At 44.1% G+C, this 24,883-nt stretch overlaps 1 protein-coding gene across 10 annotated transcripts in view; it reads left to right on the forward strand.

Moving 5' to 3' along the window:
- Positions 1 to 24,883, forward strand: part of CALN1 (calneuron 1) — a 666,785-nt gene that overhangs the window by 412,426 nt on the left and 229,476 nt on the right. For all 10 annotated transcript variants that reach the window (XM_058444408.1, XM_032757519.2, XM_032757540.2 and 7 more), the window contains one exon: positions 13,743 to 13,855. In XM_058444408.1, coding sequence (XP_058300391.1) covers positions 13,743 to 13,855 — 113 coding nt within the window. The remainder of the gene's footprint in view (positions 1 to 13,742; positions 13,856 to 24,883) is intronic.

Consider the following 24,883-nt stretch of genomic DNA (forward strand, 5'->3'; position numbering starts at 1 on the left):
TGCACACAATTTGCGAGACTCAGTTAAATAAAAACATCCTGTCCTCCAAATGTCAAGGACCTGTGTTCTGATCACTGTTCAGTGGTTCTGACTACAGAGGTGCAGACAAAGAGGCTGGAAGCCATTGCTGGTGCACCTGGCCCCCTGTTGCAAGCCCCTTCCCTTCTAGTTGAAGTTGCTTTCAGGGGATTTTAAGGTCCAGTGTCCTGTCCCTCCGTCTCGCCTTCCCCAACTTCTCCACTTTTATTTTCCCCCTGTGGGGAGCCAGACATTAAGGAGTAGGACATTCAAAAGCAATTGCCTCTACAAGGAACACTAGAAAGTGACTGCACAGGCCCAGGGAAATGTACAGGCACAGAAAAGACCTGAGAAGACATTCAGTTTAGTCAGATTGATCATTGGCATAGAGACAAGATATTCAGGCTTGGGTGGTAAAGGCAGCTCCCCATTCCCCACCCACAACCCTGTACTAGTGTTTCAGGAAGCTGTGTATGCATTCCAGGAGTAGCTTGCACACAGTTTCCAAGAACTAGGTTAAATAAAAACATTCTGTCCTCCAAATATCAGGGATCTGTGTTCTGGTCACTGATTATTGCAGTGTTTCCTTCCTCTGTACCTTGATGAGTTCATCTGGCTGGATACAGACAACTGAATTCATTGTTTAGTCTTTACATTTTATTTATTTTTTAAACAGGTAATAAATGATATGGTTCAAATATCAAAAATTATGAAAAGAGGCTGGGCGCGGTGGCTCAGGCCTGTAATCCCAGCACTTTGGGAGGCTGAGGCAGGTAGATCACGAGGTCAGGAAATGGAGACCATCCTCGCTAACCCAGTGAAACCCCGTCTCCACTAAAAATACAAAAAAATTAACTGGGGTGGTAGCGGGCACCTGTGGTCCCAGCTACTCGGGAGGCTGAGGCAGGAGAATGGCGTGAACCCAGGAGGTGGAGCTTGCAGTGAGCCGAGATTGCGCCACTGCACTCTAGCCTGGGTGACAGCGTGAGACTCCGCCTCAAAAAAAATTATGAAAAGATATTTAAGGCTAGGCAGGGTGGCTCACACCTATAGTCCTAGCTCCTAGCACTTTGGGAGGATGGCTTGAGGCCAGGAGTTTGAGTGTACAGTGAGCTGTGATCACACCACTGCACTCCAGCCTGGGCGACAACCAAAACAGTAAAAAAAAATTAAAACAATACAAGTAAATGAAAACAAATAAAAAATGACAAAAATAATAACAAAAAATAAATCCTTGAGAGAGGGGAGAATCTGATTTCCAGAGATACCACTTATTACATTAACATATCCAGTTTTCAGCAAAAAAAATCACAAAGCATAAAAGAAACAAGAAAGAATGGCCCATTCAAAGAAAAAAAAATAAACAAGCTGTTCCTGAAAAGGACCTGATAGCAGCTCTAATACACAAAGAATAAAGAAAGACATTGAGAAAGTCAAGAAAATAATTTTGAAGTAAGTTGAAACATCAGTAAAGAGATAGAAAACCTAAGAGAAATTCTAAAGCCGAAAAGTATAATAATGGAAATGAAAAATTCACTAGAGGGGTTCAAACAGGCAGAAGGAAGAATCAGTAAACTTGAAGATAGGAAAAGGAAATTACCAAGACTGGGGAAATGAAAGAAAAACGATTGAAGGAACGTGAACAAAACCTAAGGAATATGTGGGACACCATCAAGTGGACCAATTGACCTATTATGGGAGTCCCAGAGGAAGAGAAGATAGAGGAGGGAGCAGAGGGAATATTTGAGGAAAGAATGGTTGAAAACTTCCTAAATTTGATGAAAAATATTAATATAAACATTCAAGGAGATTGATAATATCCAGGTAAGGTGAACTCAGAGACCCACAGCAAGACACATTATCAACTTTCAAAAGACAGAGAGAATCTTTGTAGCTGTAAGAGAGGGGTGTCTCATCACATATGAGATTGTCAATAAGATTGTCAGCATGTTTCTCACCAGAAACTTTGGATGCCAGAAGGCAGTGGGCTGATATATTCAAAATGATAAAAGAAAAAAATACCTGTCAATCAAGAATCCAATATCCAGCAAAACTGTCCTTCAAAGGTGAGGGAGAAATTAAGACATTCTTAGATAAAATCTGAGGGAGTTTGTTATGACTAGACTTGCCCTGCAACAGATGCTAAGGGGAGTCCTTCAGGCTGAAATTTATGGACACTAGACAGTAACTTGAAGCTGTATGAAGCAATAAAGATCACAATAAAGGTGCAATTATGTGGGCAATTATAAAAGCTAATATTATTGTAACATTGGTTTGTAACTATATTTTGTTTTCTACATAATTTAAGACATTAATGCATTTTCAAAAATTACTAGTTTGTGGTTTTGGCCATGTAATGTATAAAGAGGTAATTTTGTGACATCAACAATTGAAAGGAGTGGGAATGGAAATGTAAAGGAGTAGTATTTTTGTATGTTATTGCAGTTAAGCTGGTATAAATCCAAATTAGAGTGTATAACTTTAGTATATTAAATGTAATCCCCATGGTAACTACAAAGAAAATAGATATAAAATATACACAAAAAGGAAGTGAGAAAGGAACTTAAATATTTCACTACAAAAAGATCAACTACACACAAAAGAAGACAGCAATGCAGGAAATGAGGGACCAAAAGCCTTAAGGCATGTGGAAACAAATAGGAAAATGACAGAAGTAAATTCCTCCTTATTAGTCTAAAAAAGGAAGGAAATGCTGGCATATGCTACAACATGGATGAACCTTGAGGACTTTATGCATGAAATAAGCCAGACACAAAAAGGACATGATTCTACTTGCATGAGATACTTGGAGTAGTCAAAATCTGAGAGAGAAAGTAGAATGGTGGCCATCAGGGGCTGGAGGGTAGGGGGAATGAGGAGCTATGGTTTCATGGGTGGGGGTTTCAGTTTTGCGAGAAGAAAAGAATTCAGAGGATGGATTGTGGTGGTAATGGTTACACAACATTATGAATGCATTTAATACTAGACCTGCACACCTAAAAATGGTTGTGATGGTAAATTTTATATTATGTATATTTTACTAAAAGAAAAAAAAAAGGAGCTGTCATGAGAACATGCTGTACTATTCCTATGCCCCACCTGCCAGACGTGCTGATGAATAAATTGCTATTATTAGTTTTTGGGGAGTGGGTACATGTCTGGATATTTTTATATAAATACTTATGCAGAGAAATCAGACTACATATTCTCCTTGACCTCCCCATTTTTTTAACCAAATTGTAGCATACTAAAATACAGTTCTATACCTTGCTTCTTCAACTTGAGAAGCTATCTTGAAGATCTTAGGGATCTTCCTATAGATCCTGGAGACTTTTTTTTTTAGACAGAGTCTCAGTCTGTCATTCTGTCGCCCAGGCTGAAGTGCAGTGGCATGATCACAGCTCACCACAATCTCCGCCTCCCAGGTTCAAGCGATTCTCATGCCTCAGCCTCCTGAATAGCTGGAATTACAGCCATGAACCACCACGCCTGGCTAATTTGTGTGTTTTAGTAGAGATGGGGTTTGCCGTCTTGGCAAGGCTGGTCTCAAACTCCTAGCCACAAGTGATCTGTCTGATCGGCCTCCCAAAGTGTTGAGATTACAGGCGTGAGCCACCGTTCCCGGGCACATCCTGGAGACTTTTAAATCCACATTTCTTAGCTGTCAGGCACTCTCTGACACCATCTTGCCTGCACCTCAAAACCAGCATTTCCCCAGTACGTCCTCCTCCTGACTTCTTTGTTGTTCATAATTAGTTTCACGGTCCCTTTGGTGTCGCAGACCAGACACCTCAGCATCACTCTTGCCTCTTAGCCTTCCTGCCCTTCCAGTCAGTTGCCATGTCTCATCAGTTCCATCTGAAATGCCCTTTTCTTGTATCCAGTCTTCTCCAATCCCCATCCTCCACACTGGCTAATATTGTCTTAACTAAGACCCCTTCCCCAGTCAGCTCTACCCCACCCAGTCCAACCTACATACTGCCCCAGATTGATCTTTGGTGAGCAAAGTTCTGGCACTCACATACCCAAGCCTGGGCAGGTTCTACTGACTCTGCATCGAAGATGAGCCCCTCAGCCTGCCTTGACCTGGGCCCAGCTTGTCCTACTCTCTTCCTATGGGGATCTTCTATCCAGCATGAAGGGTGGTCGGTCACCTTCCCTCCTTCCTAGCATCCTCACCATTGCTCAGGCCACTCAGCTTATCTCCCTTTGCAATTCATTAGAATCCTTCCCTCTTTTAAAGGCTCACTGCAAAATCATGGAGAATGGCCTGTCTGGACCCTGCGTTCCTGACTTTGTCCTGCCTTAGCACAACGCTTTTAGGTCAGTTACAGCACTCCCTTCATTCTGCCTTGGGTAATGGATTGCAAGCCCCTGGAAGCTAAGCTGCGCCTTATGCTTTGGAGATTTCGTCAACTAATTTGAATGGAGTCTCAGATAGACATTTTTTCTTGTCTCCTTGTTACCCTTTGAAGCCCACCCACTTTTCCTGTATATTCTTCTCCTCCCTTTTATTTTGCAGTGATTTTTTTTAGGATTATTTTACCTCCTTATGAGAATTTCGGCTGGTTGGTCTTAATGAATGTTGTACAGTCCTGGCACTCCTGCAGCTTCCTGCCCTAGTTCAAGTTCATTACTTTGACTCACATAGCAGTGGGAAACCACGAGACGCAGTCCTTGCCAGGTTAGCTTTCTGTCCTTCTTGCTAAGTGGATCATGATATTTGGAAGCTAGAGAAGGGAAAATGAGGCCTGGTCGGAGTGAATTACATTCTTTCTTTCTGCAGCTACTTGCTCATTCAAGAGTCATAAAAGAATTTAATCAAAGCTTTTGCTTTTAGGACCTCTTGCATTCCATGAAAGGTTGCAGATCTGGGAAGAGAGTCACCATTGTCTTTTGGGGGCATGTGATTCCGTAATGGCAGTTTGATGGGACCCTGCAGGGCCTGAGCAGGTTTTGTTCATCAGACCAATTCTTTTCTGGTGGAAGAGGCTTCAGAGGTGTGCAGGGTTCTGTGTGAATGACCTGGATCCCCTCCCTGGGAAAGGAGCACCCGTAGAAAATTACTAAGATGCTGACTGCAGACAAAGAGGCGATTTGAGGAGCATCTGTTTTGACAATTGCCATTTGCATTAAAGCTCCTGATAGCCGTCTCTTCCAATTTCTCACTAACTTCCTTCCTAAACGCCCAGATAGGAAAACACACTATAACTCTCAAGCTTTGAAAAGAGTTTGAGATCCTGTAATCCTATGCCAGGACCAAGAGCTGGAGTCTCTGATATCAAGGGAAGGCAGTACAATATGGGGGTTAATACCAGGGTTCTGGTCAGGTGCAGTGGATCATGCTTGCAATCCCAGTGCTTTGGGAGGCTGAGGTGGGAGGATCACTTGAGGCCAGGAGTTCAAGACTAGCCTGGGCAGCATACTGAGACCCTGTGTCTACAAAAAATTTAAAAATTAGCCAGGAGCGGCCAGGCACGGTGGCTCATGCCTGTAATCCCAGCACTTTGGGAGGCTGACGTGGGTGGATCACGAGGTCAGGAGATCAAGACCATGGTGAAACCCCGTCTCTACTAAAAATACAAAAAATTAGCCAGGCACAGTGGTGGGTGCCTGTAGTCCCAGCTACTTGGGAGGCTGAGGCAGGAGAATGACGTGAACCCTGGAGGCGGAGCTTGCAGTGAACTGAGATCGCGCCACTGCACTCCAGCCTGGGTGACAGAGTGAGATTCTGTCTCAAAAAAAAAAAAAAAGCCAGGCGCGAGGTGTGGTAGCTCACGTCTGTAATCCCAGCACTTTGGGAGGCCGAGGAGAGTGGACGGATCACCTGAAGTCAGGAGTTTGAGACCAGCCTGGCCAACATGGCGAAACCCTGTCTCTACTAAAAATACAAAAATGAGCCGGTCATGGTGGCGGGTGCCTGTAATCACAGCTACTCGGGAGGCTGAGGCAGGAGAATCGCTTGAACCCAGAAGGCGGAAGTTGCGATCAGCCAAGATTGTGCCATTGCGCTTCAGCCTGGATGACAGAGCGAGTCTCTGTCTCAAAAAAAAAAAAAAAAAATTAGCCAGGCATGGTGGCACATAAGTGTGGTCCTAGCTACTTGTGAGGCCGAGGTGGGAGGATCACTCTACCCAGGAGTTCAAAGCTGCAGTGAGCTATGATTGCACCACTGCACTTCTGGGTGACAGAGTGAGATCCTGTCTCTAGAAAAACAGAAAACAAAACAACTAAGATTCTGAGCTGAGCCCCCCACTCTGCCTCATGGTAGCTGCATGGCCTTGATATAGTTATTTTTAACCTCTTTTTTTCTAAGTTTTCTCATTGATAAAATGTGGAAGGGGAGCACCTATTTATAGTGTTGGCATGGAATTCAACAAGGGAATACATGTAAAACCCTGAGCTCAGTGCCCGGCACATAGCAAGTGTTAAATAAGTAGTTCCTATTACTTATTATCACTCTCTGAAATGATGAAGAATGGCCTCTGGTGGCTGACCTGAGATGCAAGAGCTAGACCACAGGGAGCCATTTAGATTTCAGTTTGACTCTGTGTACCTGGTCGCCATAGCACTCCCTTAGTAAGAAAGGCCAGGATCAGGAGACAGTGATGCAGACAGACCATGTCAGTGAGTGACCTTTTGAAAGGCCACAAAAAGCACAGGCAGAGTGCTGGGGCTGGAATCTCGGCTCTACTCCCTGCGTAAGCTTCTCCAAGCTACTGAACCTCTTCGAGCCTCAGTTTTCTCATTTGTCAAATGGGCAGCAGGAAGACGTAAATGAATTAGTATATGTCCCAGCACTTTGGGAGGCTGTGGCAGGTAGATTGCTTGAGGCCAGCCTGGGCAACATAGCAAGACCTCGTCTGGAAAAAATTTTAAAAGATTGGCCAAGTGTGGTGGCATGCTCCTGTAGTTCCAGGTACTCCAGAAGCTGAGGCGGGAGGATCGCTTGAGCCCAGGAGTTTGGGGCTGCAGTGAGCTATGATGGCACCACTGCACTCCAGCCCAGGTAACAGAGCAAGACCCTGTCTCTAAGAAAAAAAAAAATCAATCATGTGGGTATTTTAAAAAACCATGTCCACCGCATTGTGTGTGCCCAGTAAATATCAGATATTATTATGATTATCAGGTTTCCTGGACCTTGCTTCAGCCTGCAGCTTGGGAATGGTTTTTAGGGACATAGTGTAAAACCTACCTCTGAGATTCTATTTGTCTCCATTCCCCTAAGATTGAGGGTGTGGGGGCATATGGATCAGACTTCTGGGTACAATGCTGATAACTTTTGGGGGGGTATTCCCAGCCCTGTTTGTCTGTTAAATTAAAATCTGGTAAAGAGGTCATTTCCGTAGTCAGAATCTGAATAGAACCTTTATGTTACCAGTAGGGTTGGTATAGAATTGTAGATTAGAGGGAAGAGTCTTCATTTACTGAAGGTCTGCATAAAATGTGCTGTGTCCTGACATACTTAGGAACCAGCGCTGAGAAATACCGGGAGACAGCTAGACATATGGGGGACCTGCCCTGATTATTCCTCCAACCATGGACCTGGAGACATCCCCCTTTGCTCATTGAGTAACACAGAGAGTGTAAGAGAAAAGAAGACCTTTATTCCGATACTCTCACACTCAAGACCAAATATACCAAAGTGTGGGTTTTTCTCCCTCACCAAGCAATTCCCCAATTATCTGCAAACACTGGACTAGATGTCCTACAATTAAATTGAATTCTGTTACTATCTGTTACTATCTACCTGGAGTTAGCATTATTTGAGGAGCACCTGTTTAGACAATTGCCATTTGCATTGGGTCCCTCAGGTGAAGGGCTCAGTCCCACAAGATTGCTCCCACTTACGACACCATTTCAAAGTCCACGAGGCTGCCTGTGCTTCTGATGACAAATCATAGGTTCCCTCGTTGGGTTCATTCATTTACTAGAGCAGTTCACAGAACTCAGGAAAGCACTTTACTAATTATTACCCATTTATTAGAAAAGAATACAACTCAGGGAAAGCCAGAGAGCTGTAAGGTAATGGGAGTGGTACATGCAGCTTCCACGCCCTCTCTGAGAGCTCCATCCTCCCAGCATCTCCATGCATTCACCAACCTGAAAACTCTCTGAACCTCATACATTAGGGATTTTTATCCAGGCTTCATCCTGTATGCATGATTGATTATGAACCCAATCTTCAGCTCCTCTTTCCTCTCTGGAGGTTGGGGAGATGGCACTGAAATTTCCAAGGTTCTAATCATGGTTTGGTGTTTCTGGTGATCATCTCTCACTGGAAGCCCACCAAGAAGTGCTTCATTAGAACAAAAGGCATTCCTATCACCCAGGAAATTCCAAAGGATTTAGGAGTTCTGGCCAGGAACTGGGGTCAAAGAACAAATATTGGCCAGGTGCAGTGGCTCATGCCTGTAATCCCAGCACTTTGGGAGGCCAAGGCGGGCAGATGACGAGATCAGAAGATTGAGACCATCTGGGCTAATACAGTGAAACCCCATCTCTACCAAAAATACAAAAAATCAGCTGGGCGTGGTGGCGGGTGCCTGTAGTCCCAGCTACTCGGGAGGCTGAGGAGATTGGCATGAACCCAGGAGGTGGAGCTTGCAGTGAGCCGAGATTGCACCACTGCACTCCAGCCTGGGCAGCAGAGTGAGACTCTGTCTCAAAAAAAAAAAAAAAGAAAAAAAAAGTCCAAATATTAGAACAAAAGATGCTCTTTGCACCCCTATTACTTAGGGAATTATCAGTGTTTTATGAGCTGTGTACCAGGAAACAGAGACAAAGATTTCTATATCTGTCTATCTATCTGTATGTATATATTTGAGACGGAGTCTTGCTCTTTCACCCAGGCTGGAGGCCAGTGGCATGATCTCAGCTCACTGCAACCTCCACCTCCCAGACTTAAGTGATTCTCCTGCCTCAGCCTACCAAGTAGCTGGGATTACAGGTGTGCACCACCACACCCAGCTAATCTTTGTATTTTTGGTAGACATGGGGTTTCACCATGTTGGCCAGGCTGGTCTCAAACTCCTGACCTCAAGTGACCCACCCATCTCGGCCTCCCAAAGTGTTGGGATTATAGGCATGAGCCACTGCGCCTGGCCAATATGCATTTCTTATTATAAATCACAGTATCACAAGCGAAAAATATATATCGGCCAATCTGGGATTCCAAATGTCCTCTCCTAAATGACTAGAAGCAAATATTTCCATGATCTGGACCTCTTCTGCCAAGTCGCATGTACTCCACGCCATAGTTGGCCCTGCCCATAGGATCCTGAGTGCCCTTCCCCATTACTTCTTCTCTGGCCAACAATTTGGAATAGCAAATGAGCTGCTCCCTTTGCCAGGACCAAGATGTGTTTCAGAAGCATCGTTTCTGCTTGTCAGCTTTTGGTCTGTAGTTCCAGCCAAGTGCACCATCTGTGAGCACTGCCTGGTACTGTGATGATTTGGCCCAGAGCTCCATGTGGACCTGTGAAATGCACCAGTTCCAAACTGCTGCGCTCCCTGCACCCTGAGGCAAGGTTTCAGAGAGGTGGGTGGTCCTGCTCCTTTTGCTACCTTGAAGGTGCACTGTTCAAAGACGTCCTCGTTCTCCTGGTGCTGGCAAGCACGGGTTTTGCCACATCCCGTAAACTATGAGGTTCCCAAGTGGGAGAGAATGGTGCCCATTATATCACGGTCAGGAGCTTAAGTGGCCCAACCTGGTGGGCATATCTTAGATCAGGTCTCATGTGTTTTTTTGTTTATTTGTTTTTTGTGTTTTGTTTGTTTGTTTTGAGACAGGGTCTCACTCTGTCAACCCAGGCTGGAGTGCAGTGGTGCCATCTTGGCTCACTGCAACCTCCACCTCCCAGGCTCAGGTGGTTTTCCTGCCTCTGCATCCCACATAGCTGGGACTACAGGTGCCCACCACCACACCTGGCTAATTTTTGTATTTTTAGTAGAGATGGGGTTTCACCATGTTGCCCAAGCTGGTCTCAAACTCCTGGCCTTAAGTTATTCACCCTCCTTGGCCTCCCAAAGTGCTAGGATTACAGGCATGAGCCACTGCACCCGGCCCTCATGACGTTTTTGCAGAAATAGATCCATGTCCTTGAGCTTCTAAGCCTCTATGAAGTTAGACGTCACTATGGGTGCAGATAGTGAGATGATGCCCACTGCTGATAGACCAACATTCCAGAGGGAGTACCTGGGAAAAAGAACCACAGTACTTGGGGCATCTGCTAGGCCGGTGCTTCTTAACCTTCCTCCTCTTTTTTTAAATAAGCACCCCCCAAGAGCCTTTTCAGATATGCATTTTTCTAGTTGTCCCACCCCCTTGAAATTTTGTACAGATACACTGTGTATTATGTACTGTAGCCCTAGAAGAGCTGCAAGCCACTGTAATATCTGACATTGGCTAATGTTATTTTGTTCCCTAAGAATCCATTTTCACCCCATTGTGGGTGATACTGTCTCTCTTGAGAATGCATAGTTTAGTTCGAGACTGTTTGGCCATCCAGCCCCACCTGTGACCAGTGGAGGTGATTTGGGGTGAGCAGAGAGTTACTGCACACATGTAACAGGCATGTCTATCCGAGACATTGGAGCCACATGGAGTTAGCTTTCAGAGGTGTCAAATTCTAGGTAGACTGGGCCATTCTCCTTTCCCTCTAGCTTTCTACTTTTCACTTTTACAAATACCGGTTCAGTATCTATCTGTAGGCAAATATCTTGTTCTATATTCAAGATAAATGTTGTTTTGTTTTTTCTTTAAAAATGAAGTTATTAAGGTCAGATATGGTGGCTCATGCCTGTAATCCCAGCACTGTGGGAGGCTGAGGAAGGAGGATCACTTGACCCCAGGAGATTAAGACCAGCCTGGGCAACATAGCAAGACCCCCTCTCTATTTTTTTTTCTTCTGTCAGACAAAGTCTTGCTTTGTCGCCCAGGCTGGAGTGCAGTGGTCTTACCTCGGCTCACTGCAACCTCTGCCTCCTGGGTTCAGCAGTTCTTCTGCCTCAGCCTCCCAAATAGCTGGGATTACAGGTGCCTGCCACCAGGCCCAGCTAATTTTTGTATTTTTAGTAGAGACGGGGTTTCACCATGTTGGCCAGGCTGGTCGCAAACTCCTGACCTTGTGATCTGCCTGCCTTGGCCTCCCAAAGTGCTGGGATTACAGGTGTGAGCCACCTCACCCAGCCCCCCTCTATTTTGTTAAGTGCATTGTTAGATCCAAAGGAAACAGCACTTTACAGAATCTTGATTGGTGCTTCTTGTCTATATCTGGGAAAAGTACACCAGGAATGCATTATAGAGGTGATCTCTGTGTATTTCTGGCAGCATCGGCTAGTGTGCTTTTGGAAGTATTTGATAATTTTGAAGGCAAGATGGTAACTCGTTGCTTGAATTAGCTTTCTTATGATTACCAGCAAGAGTGAAATTTTAGATTTACCTTGTTGAATGATGAGATAAATTGATTTCTTCTCCAGAAGCCACTGACTGCCCCTCGTCATTTGGTGGTTAAATCCTCCCTTTCTCATTGACTTGCCATGCCTCTCTAATCCTTTAGGAAGTTTTACCTCTGCTGGGATCTGTTCCTGGACAATCTGTTCCTGGACAATCTGTTCTGAATTATTGGCATCTTGATGCTCACATCTGCTTGGCGTTGTGAAATAGGTTTTGAATGGATATTCTTTGAAGGTGAATGCACTCTGAGAGGGCATTGATTTATGTGTGGGCATTTGGACAAACTCTTGTGTGCAGACACCTGGCCGTCTGCACTGGCTGCGGCCAAGATAGGGATGTGGTGAACTTTTGATGGAGTTGCCCTTTTGAGCAGTTGAAAGGGTGCAGAATGCTACACGAATGACTCCTGGAGGATGCAGCAATGCCTTGAAGGTTTGCTTTTGTCTGTTGAGTTGGCTCAAATCCACCTTCTGGTTACTGTCAGCTCTAGCATGAAAGATCCAACAGATGCTGAATTGAACAAAGAACGAACGAGCAAGAGACATCATTCATTCATTGTACAAGTACATACTGAACGCCTGCTTTGGTGTTCAATATACAAAGATGTTTCAGACCAAGTCCTTGACCTTGCAGAACTCACAATCTTTTGCTTGTGAGATAGGCATGCAAATCAGTGACTGGGATATAAGGTTTTATTTTATTTTATTGTTCTATTATTATTATTTTTTTTTGAGATGGAGTCTTGCTCTTATTGCCCAGTCTGGAGTGCAGTGGTGCGATCTTGGCTCACTGCAACCTCCGCCTCCCAGATTCAAGCCATTCTCCTGCCTCAGGCTCCCAAGTAGCTGGGATTACAGGCGTGGACCACCACACCCAGCTAATTTTGTACTTTTGGTAGAGACAGGGTTTCACCATGTTGGTCAGGCTGGTCTCGAACTCCTGACCTCAGGTGATCCACCCACCTCGGCCTTCCAAAGTGCTGGGATTACAGGCATGAGCCACCACGCCTGGCCGGGATACATGGTTTTAAATTCTACAGTAGGTACACATGGAGTTAGTAGGAGAGACAGAAAAAAAGTTCGACCAGTTCTGCCTAATGAGATCAGGAACAAAACAAAAAGAGAACACGACATTTCAGCTCCGTCTTAGAGAAAGAGAATTCACCAGATAGAGAAGTGAGGGAAGGGATCCCGAACAGAGGGATAGGCATACACATGCACACAGAGGTGTGAAGGAGCTTGTATTTTATGCAAAGGTTGGGGACAAATGGATGCAAAAGAGATAGTGAGGCTCGAACGCTATGCTGAGGTGGTATCCCTATTTTCAGTCAAAGGTGCTGTTCAGGCCGGATGCGGTGGCTCACGCCTGTAACCCCAGCACTTTGGGAGGCCGAGGCAGGCGGATCACTTGAGGTCAGGAGTTTGAGGCCAGCCTGGGCAACATGGTGAAACCCCGTCTCTACTAAAAATACAAAAATTAGCCAGGCTTGGTGGCTTGCTCCTATAATCCCAGCTACTCTGGAGGCTGAGGCCTGAGAATCACTTGAACCCGGTAGGCGGAGGTTGCAGTGAGCTGAGATCATGCTGTTGCACTCCAGCCTGGGCAACAGAGCAAGACACCATCTCAAAAACAAAAAAAAAGTGCTGTTCAAATATAGAAAGCATGATCAGATTTGGTCTTCGGGAATTAAACTCAGAACTGCATAGAAGAGACTGTGAAAGTAAGTGTAAAAGCCGTGCTACTCGTAACAGAATCGTTGCTAGGAACATTAATTCTTAGAGGGATTTTCTCACCTTCATCGTTGAAAAGAGAACTAGCCATTGAGTAATGAGGAAGATACAGCAACCACAGATACTTAAGAGGTGAAATCAAGAAGGCTTGATGACTACATGTATATGTGGGTGACAAGGATGGTGGAAGAGATGGGGTGAAGCTGCCACTTCCATGTACAACTGGGCAATTTGGAGTAAAAGGAGAAGCAGGGGGGAGGTATAGCCATGTTAAGTGGGAAGTGATGGTTGGACATTTAGCTAGAAATACTGTCAAATGTTTAGGAATATGTGGTGCTGGATGTACTAATGATTGCCAGTTTCTTGTGGTACTTTCAGTCATTGAAGAACATTGAACAGTTTTAAGTGATGTTACCAGCTCTTCTTCATTGATGGAGGTCATGCCAAGAAGAAAAGCATAGAGGTGTTTATTGCATCAGGTACGGTAGGTCAAGTTCAGCTTGTTTGCAACTCATATTTACATCTTCTCCTTGCAGGGGATGGCCAGGTGGATTTTGATGAATTCATGACCATTCTTGGCCCCAAACTGGTGTCTTCAGAAGGTCGTGATGGTTTTCTTGGAAATACGATAGACAGCATATTCTGGCAGGTGAGTAAGAATTTTTTTTCAGACTAAGTTTGACAGTAAATATGTCTGAGACTAACTTTTGACTGAATTCTTGAGCTTCTTTTTGGCACATGAAGATCTCTTCTGGGCTGAGCAACATATGTTTCCGAACAAAGAATCAAAACTACTCCTTTTTGGGGGTTTGGAGGAGTGAAATATCTCCCCATTTTTTTCTCATAGCAATTTCTTTTTGCATTTGGGAAAAATGAAATTATTCTACTGCACATTCACAAAAGTTTTTTTCCTGGGGACACTTCAAAGGGGCACACTGATATTATCTGAACCAGTTCTGTCTTTGACCCCAGTTCCGGGATATCTTTGCTGAGAGAATGGCATGGTTGCCTGGTACATTTGGATCCCGTCGACATCCTTGCACTTAATGAGAGAGAATGGTTTTGTCTAACAATATGTATTCAGTGCTTCTCAATTAGCTCCTGTTTCTATCTTGTAAAATCTCTTAGGAAATTCCAAACATCTAACATTGTAATTATTAAAGTATAATGAAATCATTTTTATATTAGTTCTCTACTCTTAAAATGTGACAATTATTTTATGATTATAAAATTTAGGGAGTCGGTTATCAATCATTATTTTAAAAAATTTGAATCACGTTGTCTGTCAAATTAAATTAAATTACCGGTTAGACACGTAAAATGCCATTCAGACACAGCATGATTTTTCTTTTTTTTAATTTCTTAATGCTGGTTTTTCCCTTCACCAAGAGATTTCTCTAACATAAATAAAGGCTGCAGTTGGTGTGTCTGTCTAGTCTTATTCAGGTACCCATCTTGCATAGAACCAACAAGTATTTAGTAAGAACTTATGTACGCTATAATCTATCAGTGTTTGTGGGTTTTACAAAAGGCATTTAAGACTCAGACCTAGCTATTTCAGAATTTGGCTGGGGAAGTCAAATTTGGTGGCTCATGCCTGTAGTTCCAGTGCTTTGGGAGGCCAAGACAGGAGGATCGCTTGAGGCCAAGAGTTCAAGACCAGCTTGGGTAACATAACGAGATCCCGTCTCTGCAAACAATTTTTAAAATTAGCCAAATGTGATGGCACATGCCTGTAGTCCCAGCTACTCTTGAGGCTGAGGCAGGAAGATCGCTTGAGCCCAGGAGTTCAAAGCTGCAGTGAGCTATGATCACACCACTGCACTCTAGCGTGGACAACAGAGCAAGACCCTGTCTCAAACAAACAAAAATAATAATTTGGCTAGGGAAACACAATTAAGAGAGAGAAAACAAACAAGTGATTAATTAGTGTGATGGTCACTAGACTGTAACTCCTTGAAGCACAGGGCTTCAGAGTTGTAGCTCACTCTGTGCATGCTGTACACAGCAAGCCCTCAATAACTATTTGTTTCAATAGATGAATGGAAGGGCAAGAAAGGAAGAAAATACAGTCTTGAAGGGTCAGAAAAGAATTTAGGGAATGTGACACTTGCTCTGAACCTTGAAATATGGGTAGAATTAAATGCAAAGAAAGAAAAGGGGGCATTTCAGGCCCCATGATGAGAGTTTGAAAAGGGGTTGGCATGGGGAAGTCATTGACCATGACTAAGATACCGTTTGAAGGGCAAGACCTCAAGACCCACTGGCAGAATGGATTTAGGGCCTGAAGAAAGAGAAGAGGTGAGGCTGACGCCAGAGTTCCCAACTTGCTGTTATTGGCAGGGGTCAGATCATGGAGCAACAGAGAAGTCTTGTGGGGTTGAATCCTCAATTGGACATGCTGAGTGGAAGGTGAGGGTCAAGCAGCCAAGTAAAGGGAGAAAGTCTATGCACAGCTGAAATCAGTTGCGGCTGGAACACTGGATTGAGATTCATGAGAGCTGGTGGGTAAAATTATAGGCAAGGATGAGCTCACCGAGGGAAGGTGCATAAATGAGGATGAGCAGAGAGATGGGACCTGGTCCCAGAGGACATCCAGGGTCAGGGGAGAGTGAGACAGGGGCTCATGAACCCCCCACTGCTGATAGGAAAATGCCATCTCCCTGAACTGATGTTAGAATCCGGAAGATCTCCAGGACCCTACTTACCATGCAAGAAGAATATTGCAGTGCTCATGGAACCTTCATGACTTGACACTTGCAAGGACCAATAGGTAGAGTCCCCTGGTGGAAATAAGAAATGACCCCAGAGTTCAGAAGGTGAAGGATCATTGTTTCCCATCTGGCCATCTTTCGGCCCATGGAGGTCCACTCTGATGGGCCTTGGCAAGTTGCTTCTCCCCTGGGTGTTTCTCCTCCTTCTTTCTCTCATTCTCCATCTATTCTCCTGAATGCCTTTTTGTTTGTTTGTTTTATGTGTATTTTAGAGACAGGATTTCATTCCATCACCCAGGCTGGAGTGTAGTGATGCAACCATAGCTCATTGCAGCCTTGAACTCCTGGGCTCAAGTGATCCTCCCACTTCAGCCTTCTAAGTGGCTGGGACCACAGGTGCAAGCCACCATCCCCTGCTATTTTTTTGTGTGTTTTTTTGGTAGAGATGGCATCTTGCTATGTTGCCCAGGCTGGTCTCAAACTCCTAGCCTCAAGCAATCTTCCTGCCTTGGCCTCCTGAAGTGCTGAGTTTACAGGAGTGAGCTATGGCACCTGAGCCCCTGAATGCTTTCTACTCTTTACCTCCATCCTTAGGGCTCACTCCAGCCTAGGAGAATGTTCCAGGGCCTTGTAAGCTCTAAGCATTCTTCTTTCTGGCCCTCATCTGGATGGGAAGGAGCTATGGCTACTTAATCTACACTCCTACTCCTCCTGTCTTCCAGGTTCATGACAGCAGAGCATGTACACTGCAAGGAAATATTTCTCTTACAATATATGGACTGCCTGTAGCATAATTCAGACATGCTATAATGCTCACAAAGTCTCCATGATTTTGTCTTACTCAAAGATTTTCTTCCACACTCAAGGTGAAAAGATAGGCTGGAGAAAGGAGAGTAAAAGGGGAAAATTCCATCTTGAAATATTTAAATCAATGCTGGAAGGCACAGACTTAGTGGCTGTGGCTTTCCTCTCCTGCTAGTGCTCACCCAGCTCAGAATTTTATGACTAGCAAGCAAGAACAAAAACATCCATCGGTTCTCAGTAATCAGCCTCCCCCTCTTCCCCCTGTGACTGCCTGCCCCTTCAGAGACAGCGTGAAAAAATGGTACTTAAAACTTCTACAGCATTGGCTTGTTTCTGGAAAAGAGTTCAGGCTCCCAGTGCTTGAGTGGTTTTTCAGGTTTAGAAGAAAGCTGAGAGTGTGCATGTGTGTGTGTGCACATATATATACATGTGTGTGTTTCCGTCCTTGAAGTAGTTGAAGATAATGTACAAAAAAGAAGCAGAAAGGTTGCTTTCCCAACACAGTGAGACCCTGTCTCTATAAGCAAATTGAAAAATTAGCTGGGCATGGTGGTGTGCCCCTGTAGTCCTAGCTATTCTGGAGCTGAGGCATGAGGATCGCTTGAAGCCAGGAGTTTGAGGCTGCAGAGAGCTGTGATTGTGCCACTGCACTCCATCCTGGGTGACAGAGTGAGACCCTGTCTCAAAAAATAAAAATAAAAAATAAAAAATAAGAAAGGTAGCTTTTCACCTCCAGATATCCAGGCAGAAGATATTGATCTTAGGAGGTACTGATATTCTTGAAAGAAGACCATCCTACTTAAGAGACTCTAGCAAGGCTTCCTACCAGTGACAAAGTAAGTTTTCCATGGAAACAGACCTGAGACTACTTCTAGAAGGGTATGTATTTGTGATCTGTGGCTGCATAATACATTACACCAAAATCTAGGGACAGAAAACAACACTAAATATTTTCTATCTCACTTAGTTTCTGTGGGTTGGGAATTTGAAAGCTAGCTAAGCTGGGTGGTTCTAGCTCAGGGTCTCTAATCCCAGTTGCAGCCAAGATGCTGGGCTGGAGCTGTGACTAGCCTTGGGCTTGACTGAACTGGAAGATGTGCTTCCTGGTGGCTCACTCACCTGGCTGGCAAGGTGCTGCTGGTGGTTGACAGGAGCCCTCAGGTCCCTACTGCACAGACCTCACCACAATGCTGCTTGAGTGTCCTCCTGACATGGCAGCCAGTTTCCCTCAAAGCCAGTGATCCAGGACAGTGCTAGGCAAGAGCAATGATATCTTTTATGTCCTAGCTATCAAGTTGGACACCATCATTTCTACAATATTCTCTTGATTACACAGGTCATCCCTATTCAGTGTGGGAGAGAACAGCCTTCTGGTGAATGCCAGGAGACAGAAGCCATTGTGGATTGCTTTGGAGGCTAGCTACTATAAAGGGTAAAGATCCTGTCATTGGACTTCAACTTCTGATCTGACATTGCTGCCCCAAGCCTTCCATTTTCCCCAGGCTTAGGTTTCTTCCTACCTTAGAGGAGACCTATAACCAAGGCTATTCTCTGTATCACTGAGAAGCAATCCTATCAAGCACTAGGTGCCTTTTCCTAATAAAATCCTTTTTTCCAGGCCAGACAGGATGGCTTATGCCTGTAATCCCAGCACTTAGGGAGGCTGAGGTGGGCAGATCACTTGAGGCCGGGAGTTTGAGACCAGCCTGGCCAACATGGTGAAACCTCATCTCTACTGAAAAAATACAAAAAAAAAAAAAAAAAAAAAAAATGAATTGGATATGGTGGTAGTTGCCTGTAATCCCAGCTACTCAGGAGGCTGAAGCATGAGAATCATCTGATCCCGGGAGGTGGAGGTTGCAGTGAGCTGAGATCGAGCCACTGCACTCCAGCCTGGGTGACAGAGCAAGACCCTGTCTCAAAAATGAATAAACAAATAAAATAATTTTTTTCCAGTGCTTTCCTTACTGGTGTTCTAGCCTATACTGCCAAGGGTAGAATAAAATCAAATGGGATTCAGCAAAAACAACTATTTATTGGTTGGCACTAGTCGCAAAAGTTATGAGCCCCTGGCTCTTTGCAGGAAATTGGTTATCAGTGAAGGGGGAATATAGTTGGCTACAAATGCAGCTTCCTTCCCAGGGAGGATGGTCTGAGAGTCATACCCCAGGGTCTCTAGTCCTCCCAGCATACGCTCAGCCCTCTGGGTGTGAGACTCTTGGCAGCCAGTTCAGAACCGCTTTCCTATGCATAACTTGTAAAGCTTTGATTGTGTTCTTAGTCTTCGTTCATCAAGCTTCTGTGTGTTTGCTGTTACTGCAGTGGTATATTTGCTGAGGAAATGTGAAACTGTGTTTGGAGTCAGCCTTAGGATATGGTATATAGGAATGGCAGAGAGGAGAGGAGGGAAGGAAGGGACTGAGCGGGGCTGAGACTCGGGACTGGGGGGTAGCCTTCCTGCCCAATGCTGCAGGTTGATTGCAACTGCCGAGACGTCAAGCATGGTCCTCAGGATCCCTGCTTTTCCACCATTTATTTACGCCACACATCATATGCCTACTTGTATCCAAGAATAAGAGGCTTATGGTACAGTAGATGTCCCCAAGTGGCAGAGGAAAGAGCCCTGCTATTTTATCATGGTGTTTTCATGAATTCACCCCAGCAGGCTTTTTCATTTTCTCCTGCTTGACCTCAAGCCCCGTGCAACAGTGTTCTGCCGTGAGTTTGCAGACAGCAAGCTATAGAGAGCATACGTGAAAGGATCATGGGAGATTAAACAGGTCTGCCGGTCCCAGGGGCCAGCCAACACTTCTGTTAAACTCTTTTCCCTCTGAAGAAACAGAGAAATGAGTCCTGCACTTGGTGAGGAGAGCTGAGCTGTTTGTGTGTCTTACTTTTGCCACCGTGAGGTTCAAGAACACCTCAGCCAGAGTGATGCCGAAAACATCTCATGTAGAACTGGGTTCCTTTGCTTACATTTTTATCTTATTCACAATCAAATCTTATTCATGAAGACTTCACTAATTTAGAGTTTCTGTTTTAAGAAATGAAACATTCATAGTTTGTGAGCCAATAGATCTACTCATTGGATGGTGCTGGTCATGTTGGAATAAGTCCAGGGCTAAAGCTCGGGAGACAAGAAGCCTGTAATAGCTCCCTGGTCTTTTTGCATGCTCAGGACTTTTGGGCAATACTCCCGAGCACACACGAAGTCCAGGGAGCCATTCTGCAAGCTGGTCTTCAGAACAGCTTGTTTATCCCACAGCTGTGTGCAATGTGCAAGACACTGTAAGTTACTCTAGCCTGAAAGTGCATAGGGCACTCGTTCCCCAGTTTGGTAGGCATCAAAGTCTGTTTGCCACGCTGACTTGCTTTGCCTTTCTCTAGTTATAAATCATAGGTCTGCTGCTGTCCAATCCTCACTCATCTGGTGGGAGAATATGCAGCAGGTGCAGTAAAATACCTGCCCCAGAAACCCTTCCGGAAAGGCTTACCTTTTGTCTCTCCATCCCAGTTCTTGCTGTGGTCTCATGTCTCCTGTGGCTTTCCATTTCTGCTTTGGTCCTGGGCTTTTTTTTTTAATTTTTGAGACAGAGTCTCTCTCTGTTGCCTAGGCAGGAGTGCAGTGGCACTATCTTGGCTCACTGCAGCCTCCACCTCCCGGGTTCAAGTGATTCTTATGCTTCAGCCTCCCAAGTAGCTGGGATTACAGGTGTGTGCCACCATACCCAGCTATTTTTTTTTTTTTTTGTATTTTTAGTAAACACGGGGTTTTGCCACTTTGGCCAGGCTGGTCTTGAGCTCCTGGCCTCAAGTGATCTACTCACCTTGGCTTCCCAAAGTGTTGGGATTACAGGCGTGAGCAACCATGCCCAGCCTGGCCCAGGAATCTTGATCTCTGTCTCAGGTTCTGATCCAAAACCTAGTTCTTCCCAGCCCAGGACCCAGGCTTTTGTCTGGGGCATTTTATAAGCTGGTCCCAGGTTGATGGCAGAGATAGGCAGGTGGTTTGGTTTTAAAATTATTGACTTTAGGCCTGGCACAGTGGCTCATGCCTATAATCCCAGCACTTTAGGAGGCCAAGGCAGGAGTTTAAGAGCAGCCTAGGCAATGAGTGTCATGCCTTCTGTACAAAAAATTTAAAAATTAGCCAGGCGTGGTGGTACATACCTGTAGTTCCAGCTACTCGAGAGGCTGAGGCAGGATTGCCTGAGGCCAGGAGGTTGAGGCTACAGTGAGCTATAATCATGCCACTGCACTTCTGCCTGGTCAACAGAGGGAGATTGTCTCAAAAAATAATAATAATAAAATAAATAAGATTCTTGACCCATGGACAGTTGAGAGCATTTGCATTTCATGGTTGTGACATGTGAAGGAAATATTACATACGAAAAGCTACAATACAATGTGACTCCAAATCTGTTATGCATAAAAAGACTGGAAGGAAATATATTCAACCATTGACAGTGACTTTTTTTTTTTTTTTCCCGAGATGGAGTCTCACTCTGTTGCCCAGGCTGGAGTGCAGGGGCGCAATCTCAGCTCACTGCAACCTCCACCTCCCAGGTTCAAGCAATTCTCCTGCCTCGGCCTCCCAAGTAGCTGGGATTACAGATGCCCACCACCATGCCCAGCTAATTTTTGTGTTTTTATTAGAGATGGGGTTTCACCGTGTTGGCCAGGCTGGTCTGGAACTCCTGACCTCAGGTGATCTGCCGGCCTCAGCCTCCCAAAGTGCTGGGATTACAGGAGTGAGCCACCGTGCCCGGCCTCTCTTCCATTCTTAATCATCTAATGGAACCTTAATAGTTTTCAGCAGTGATGTCTGTATCAAGGCCTGCTAGACTGACAGCAAGCCTTCAGTCCCCACAGGGATCTTACCAAGTGTGGAAAAATGGAATATGGGAAGCATTCATGTCAACAGTGGTTCTCAAAGTGTGGTTCCTGGACCAGCAGCATTAGTAATACCTGGAACTTGTTAGAAGCGGGAATTCTGGCCCGGCAAGTGACTCACACCTATAATCCCAGCACTTTAATAGGCAGAGGTGGGAGGCTCTCTTGAGCACAGGGGTTCAAGACCAGTATGGGCAACGTAGCAAAACCCCATCTCTAGAAATAACAATTTAAAAAATTAGCCTGGCGTGCTGGCACATGCCTGTAGTCTCAGTTATTCTGGAGGCTGAGGTGAGGACATCGCCGGAATCCAGGCAGTTGAGGCTGCAGTGAGCCGTGATTGCACCGCTTCATTCCAGCCTGGGCGACAGAGTGAGACCCTGTCTCAAAAAGAAAAAAAAAAAAAAAAAGAAATGCAAACTCCTGGGCCCCATCTATTGAATTGAATATTCAATACTGACCTGTTGAATCAGAAACTCCAGGCCTGTGGCCCAGCAATCTGTTTCTATAAGCCCTCCAGGTGATGTCGACGCTGGCTTGAGTTTGAGAGTCTTAGTTACAGGATTTTAATGAGCCTGACATTTGGGACAAGGCAGCGAGTTACGTTTACTGATCTGGTTCTGAACCTGGCTTCCTTCAAGGCTTGGTAATTTGGGTTTTTCTTTTAGTTACCCTTATTCATAAGTGTAATTGATCTTTAGTCTATTTAACACTATAGTTTTAAACTGTTTTGAAAAGGTGGAGAAATTACCTATCAATATGTAGCTAATTTCTACGTAGGAAATAATTTTCTAAGCATTGGAGGCAATGGAACAATCAAATAATACTGCTAACTTATACTATTAAATTATAAGAATATTTAAAAAGCTAACAAAGGCTGGACGCAGTGTCTCACGCCTGTAATCCCAGCACTTTGGGAGACTGAGGCAGAGGATCACTTCAGCCCAGGAGTTTGAGACCAGCCTGGGTAACAAAGCAAGATCCTGACTCTACAAACAAATACAAAAATTAGCCAGACATGGTGGTGCATGCCTGTAGTCCCAGGTACTATGGAGGCTGAGGTGGGAGGATCAATTTAGCCTGGGAGGTCGAGGCTGCAGGGAGCCATGATCATGCCACTGCACTCCAGCCTAGACAACAGAGCGAGACCCTGTCTCAAAAAGCAAACAAACAAAAAAGCTAACAAACTGGCAAAAATATGGCAATTTATAGAATAAAGCACATGTACAGAACATTTCTAAAGCTATGTGAAACCTCTTGACAATAAATGAGATAAAGAGCAATAGACAACTGATAGACATTTGAAATAACCATTAAAACAGCTTGACCTCACCAGAAATCTTAGAAATGTTAATTAAAACAGGGATTGGTTAACCGTTGTCTTCTCAGAATGGAAAATAAGTCATGTAGTACTCAAAAGTTGTCAAGAGCAAGATAAAATAGGCAAACTCGGCTGGGTGCAGTGGCTCACACCTGTAATTCCAGCACTTTGGGAAGCTGAGGTGGGCGGATCGCCTGAGGTCAGGAGTTTGAGACCAGCCTGGCCAACATGGTGAACCGTGTCTCTACTAAAAATACAAAAATCAGCTGGGTGTGGTGGCGCACATCTGTAGTCCCAGCTATTTGGGAGGCTGAGGCAGGGGAACCACTGGAGCCCGGGGGGCGGAGGCTGCAGTGAGCCGAGACCAAGCTACTGTACTCCAGCCTAGGTGACAGAGTGAAACTCTATCTAAAAAAAAAAAAAGAAAAAAAAAAAAAAAGGGCCAACTCATATAACACTGATAGAAATGTAAATAGAAAGAAATGTATTTACAATTTCTTTGTAGACATGTAAATTTGTAAATTGTACAACTTTTCAGAAAACTATTTGATGATACTTAGCCATAATTTTTAAAGCTGTATAATTTAAAATATATTCAAACCCGGTGACTTAAAATAATTCTACATTTAGTAATCTATCATATAAAATCAGTCAGAGATGTAGGAAAATGCAATTATAAAGATAAAATATTATATAATTGTTAGAAATAATATTTTCACTTTATACTAAATGGAAAAGCCAAGATAGAGATGGAATTTACAGTATAATTACATTACCATCTACATCTATTATATGCCCATTTATATTCATCTATTATGCATCCATTTATAGTCAGAGAGAAAAAAATGGAAAAAATTCTGATTGTACTTATTTTGACTGGCACAAAAGTGAATGTAGTTTTTTCTTTATACTTGTTTGTATTAGGCTATATGGTCTATTCTGTTATTATTCAGTAAAGTTAACAAAATCTCAAATTAGTCGGGGTGTGGTAGCTCATGTCTGTAATTCCAACACTTTGGGAGGCTGAGGCAGGAGGATCTCTTGAGCCCAGGAGTTTGACAGGAGCCTGGGCGACATGGTGAGACTCGGTCTCTACCAAAAATAAAAAAATTAGCTGGGTGTGATGACATGCATCTGTGGTCCCAACTACTGGGAAGGTTGAGGCAGGAGGATCAGTTGAGCCCAGGAAGTTGAGGCTACAGTGAGCCATGATCGAGTCACTGCACTTCAGCCTGGGTGACAGCCAGATCCTGTCTCAAAAAAAAAAAAAAAAAAAAATCTCAAATTAGCAAAATTATGTTATCCAAGAATTGTTTTCAGTGGCAAAAACAAAAAGGGGAGAAGTGATTGGAATTTAAGGCGTTTCTAGTTCACATGCCCATAGTTATGGTAAACGGAGCACAAAGTTGATATAAGAGTATAAAAGCCAGCTGGGGATGGTGGCTCACGCCTGTAATCCCAGTACTTTGGGAGGCCGAGGCAGGTGGATCACCTGAGGTCAGGAGTTAGAGGGTTAATATTAGTTGTCATGGTAGGCCATTTTCTTAATGCAATCTGAATTTGTAGTGTAAGTTTTGAATTTGATTTGCCATTAATTTTTATTTTTTCATTCATATTTATAAATAAAAGTTCCCTATAGTTTATACAAAATTACAAGTGTCATTGTTAGTTCTTGAAACATAGTTAACCTAGCATGAGGAAATCATTTGTTTGCTTTCTATTATTTTCTGTGATCTATAGTAAATTCTGTATGGTATGGAATTGATTTATAACTTTGACTTTAGGCTTGCTAGTTCATAAACTGCTTTTTTGTTTTGTTTTCATTTTTTGAGATGATTATTTGATAAACATTAGAAGTTAATTGTTCTTCAGTCTATTTTGGAAACATATTATCTTCAGGTTACCAATTCCTCAAAATTACTTAGTTTAATAGCATTTACTTACA

Source organism: Hylobates moloch, unplaced genomic scaffold (assembly GCF_009828535.3).
Source record: "Hylobates moloch isolate HMO894 unplaced genomic scaffold, HMol_V3 SCAFFOLD_1, whole genome shotgun sequence".
Taxonomy (NCBI): domain Eukaryota; kingdom Metazoa; phylum Chordata; class Mammalia; order Primates; family Hylobatidae; genus Hylobates; species Hylobates moloch.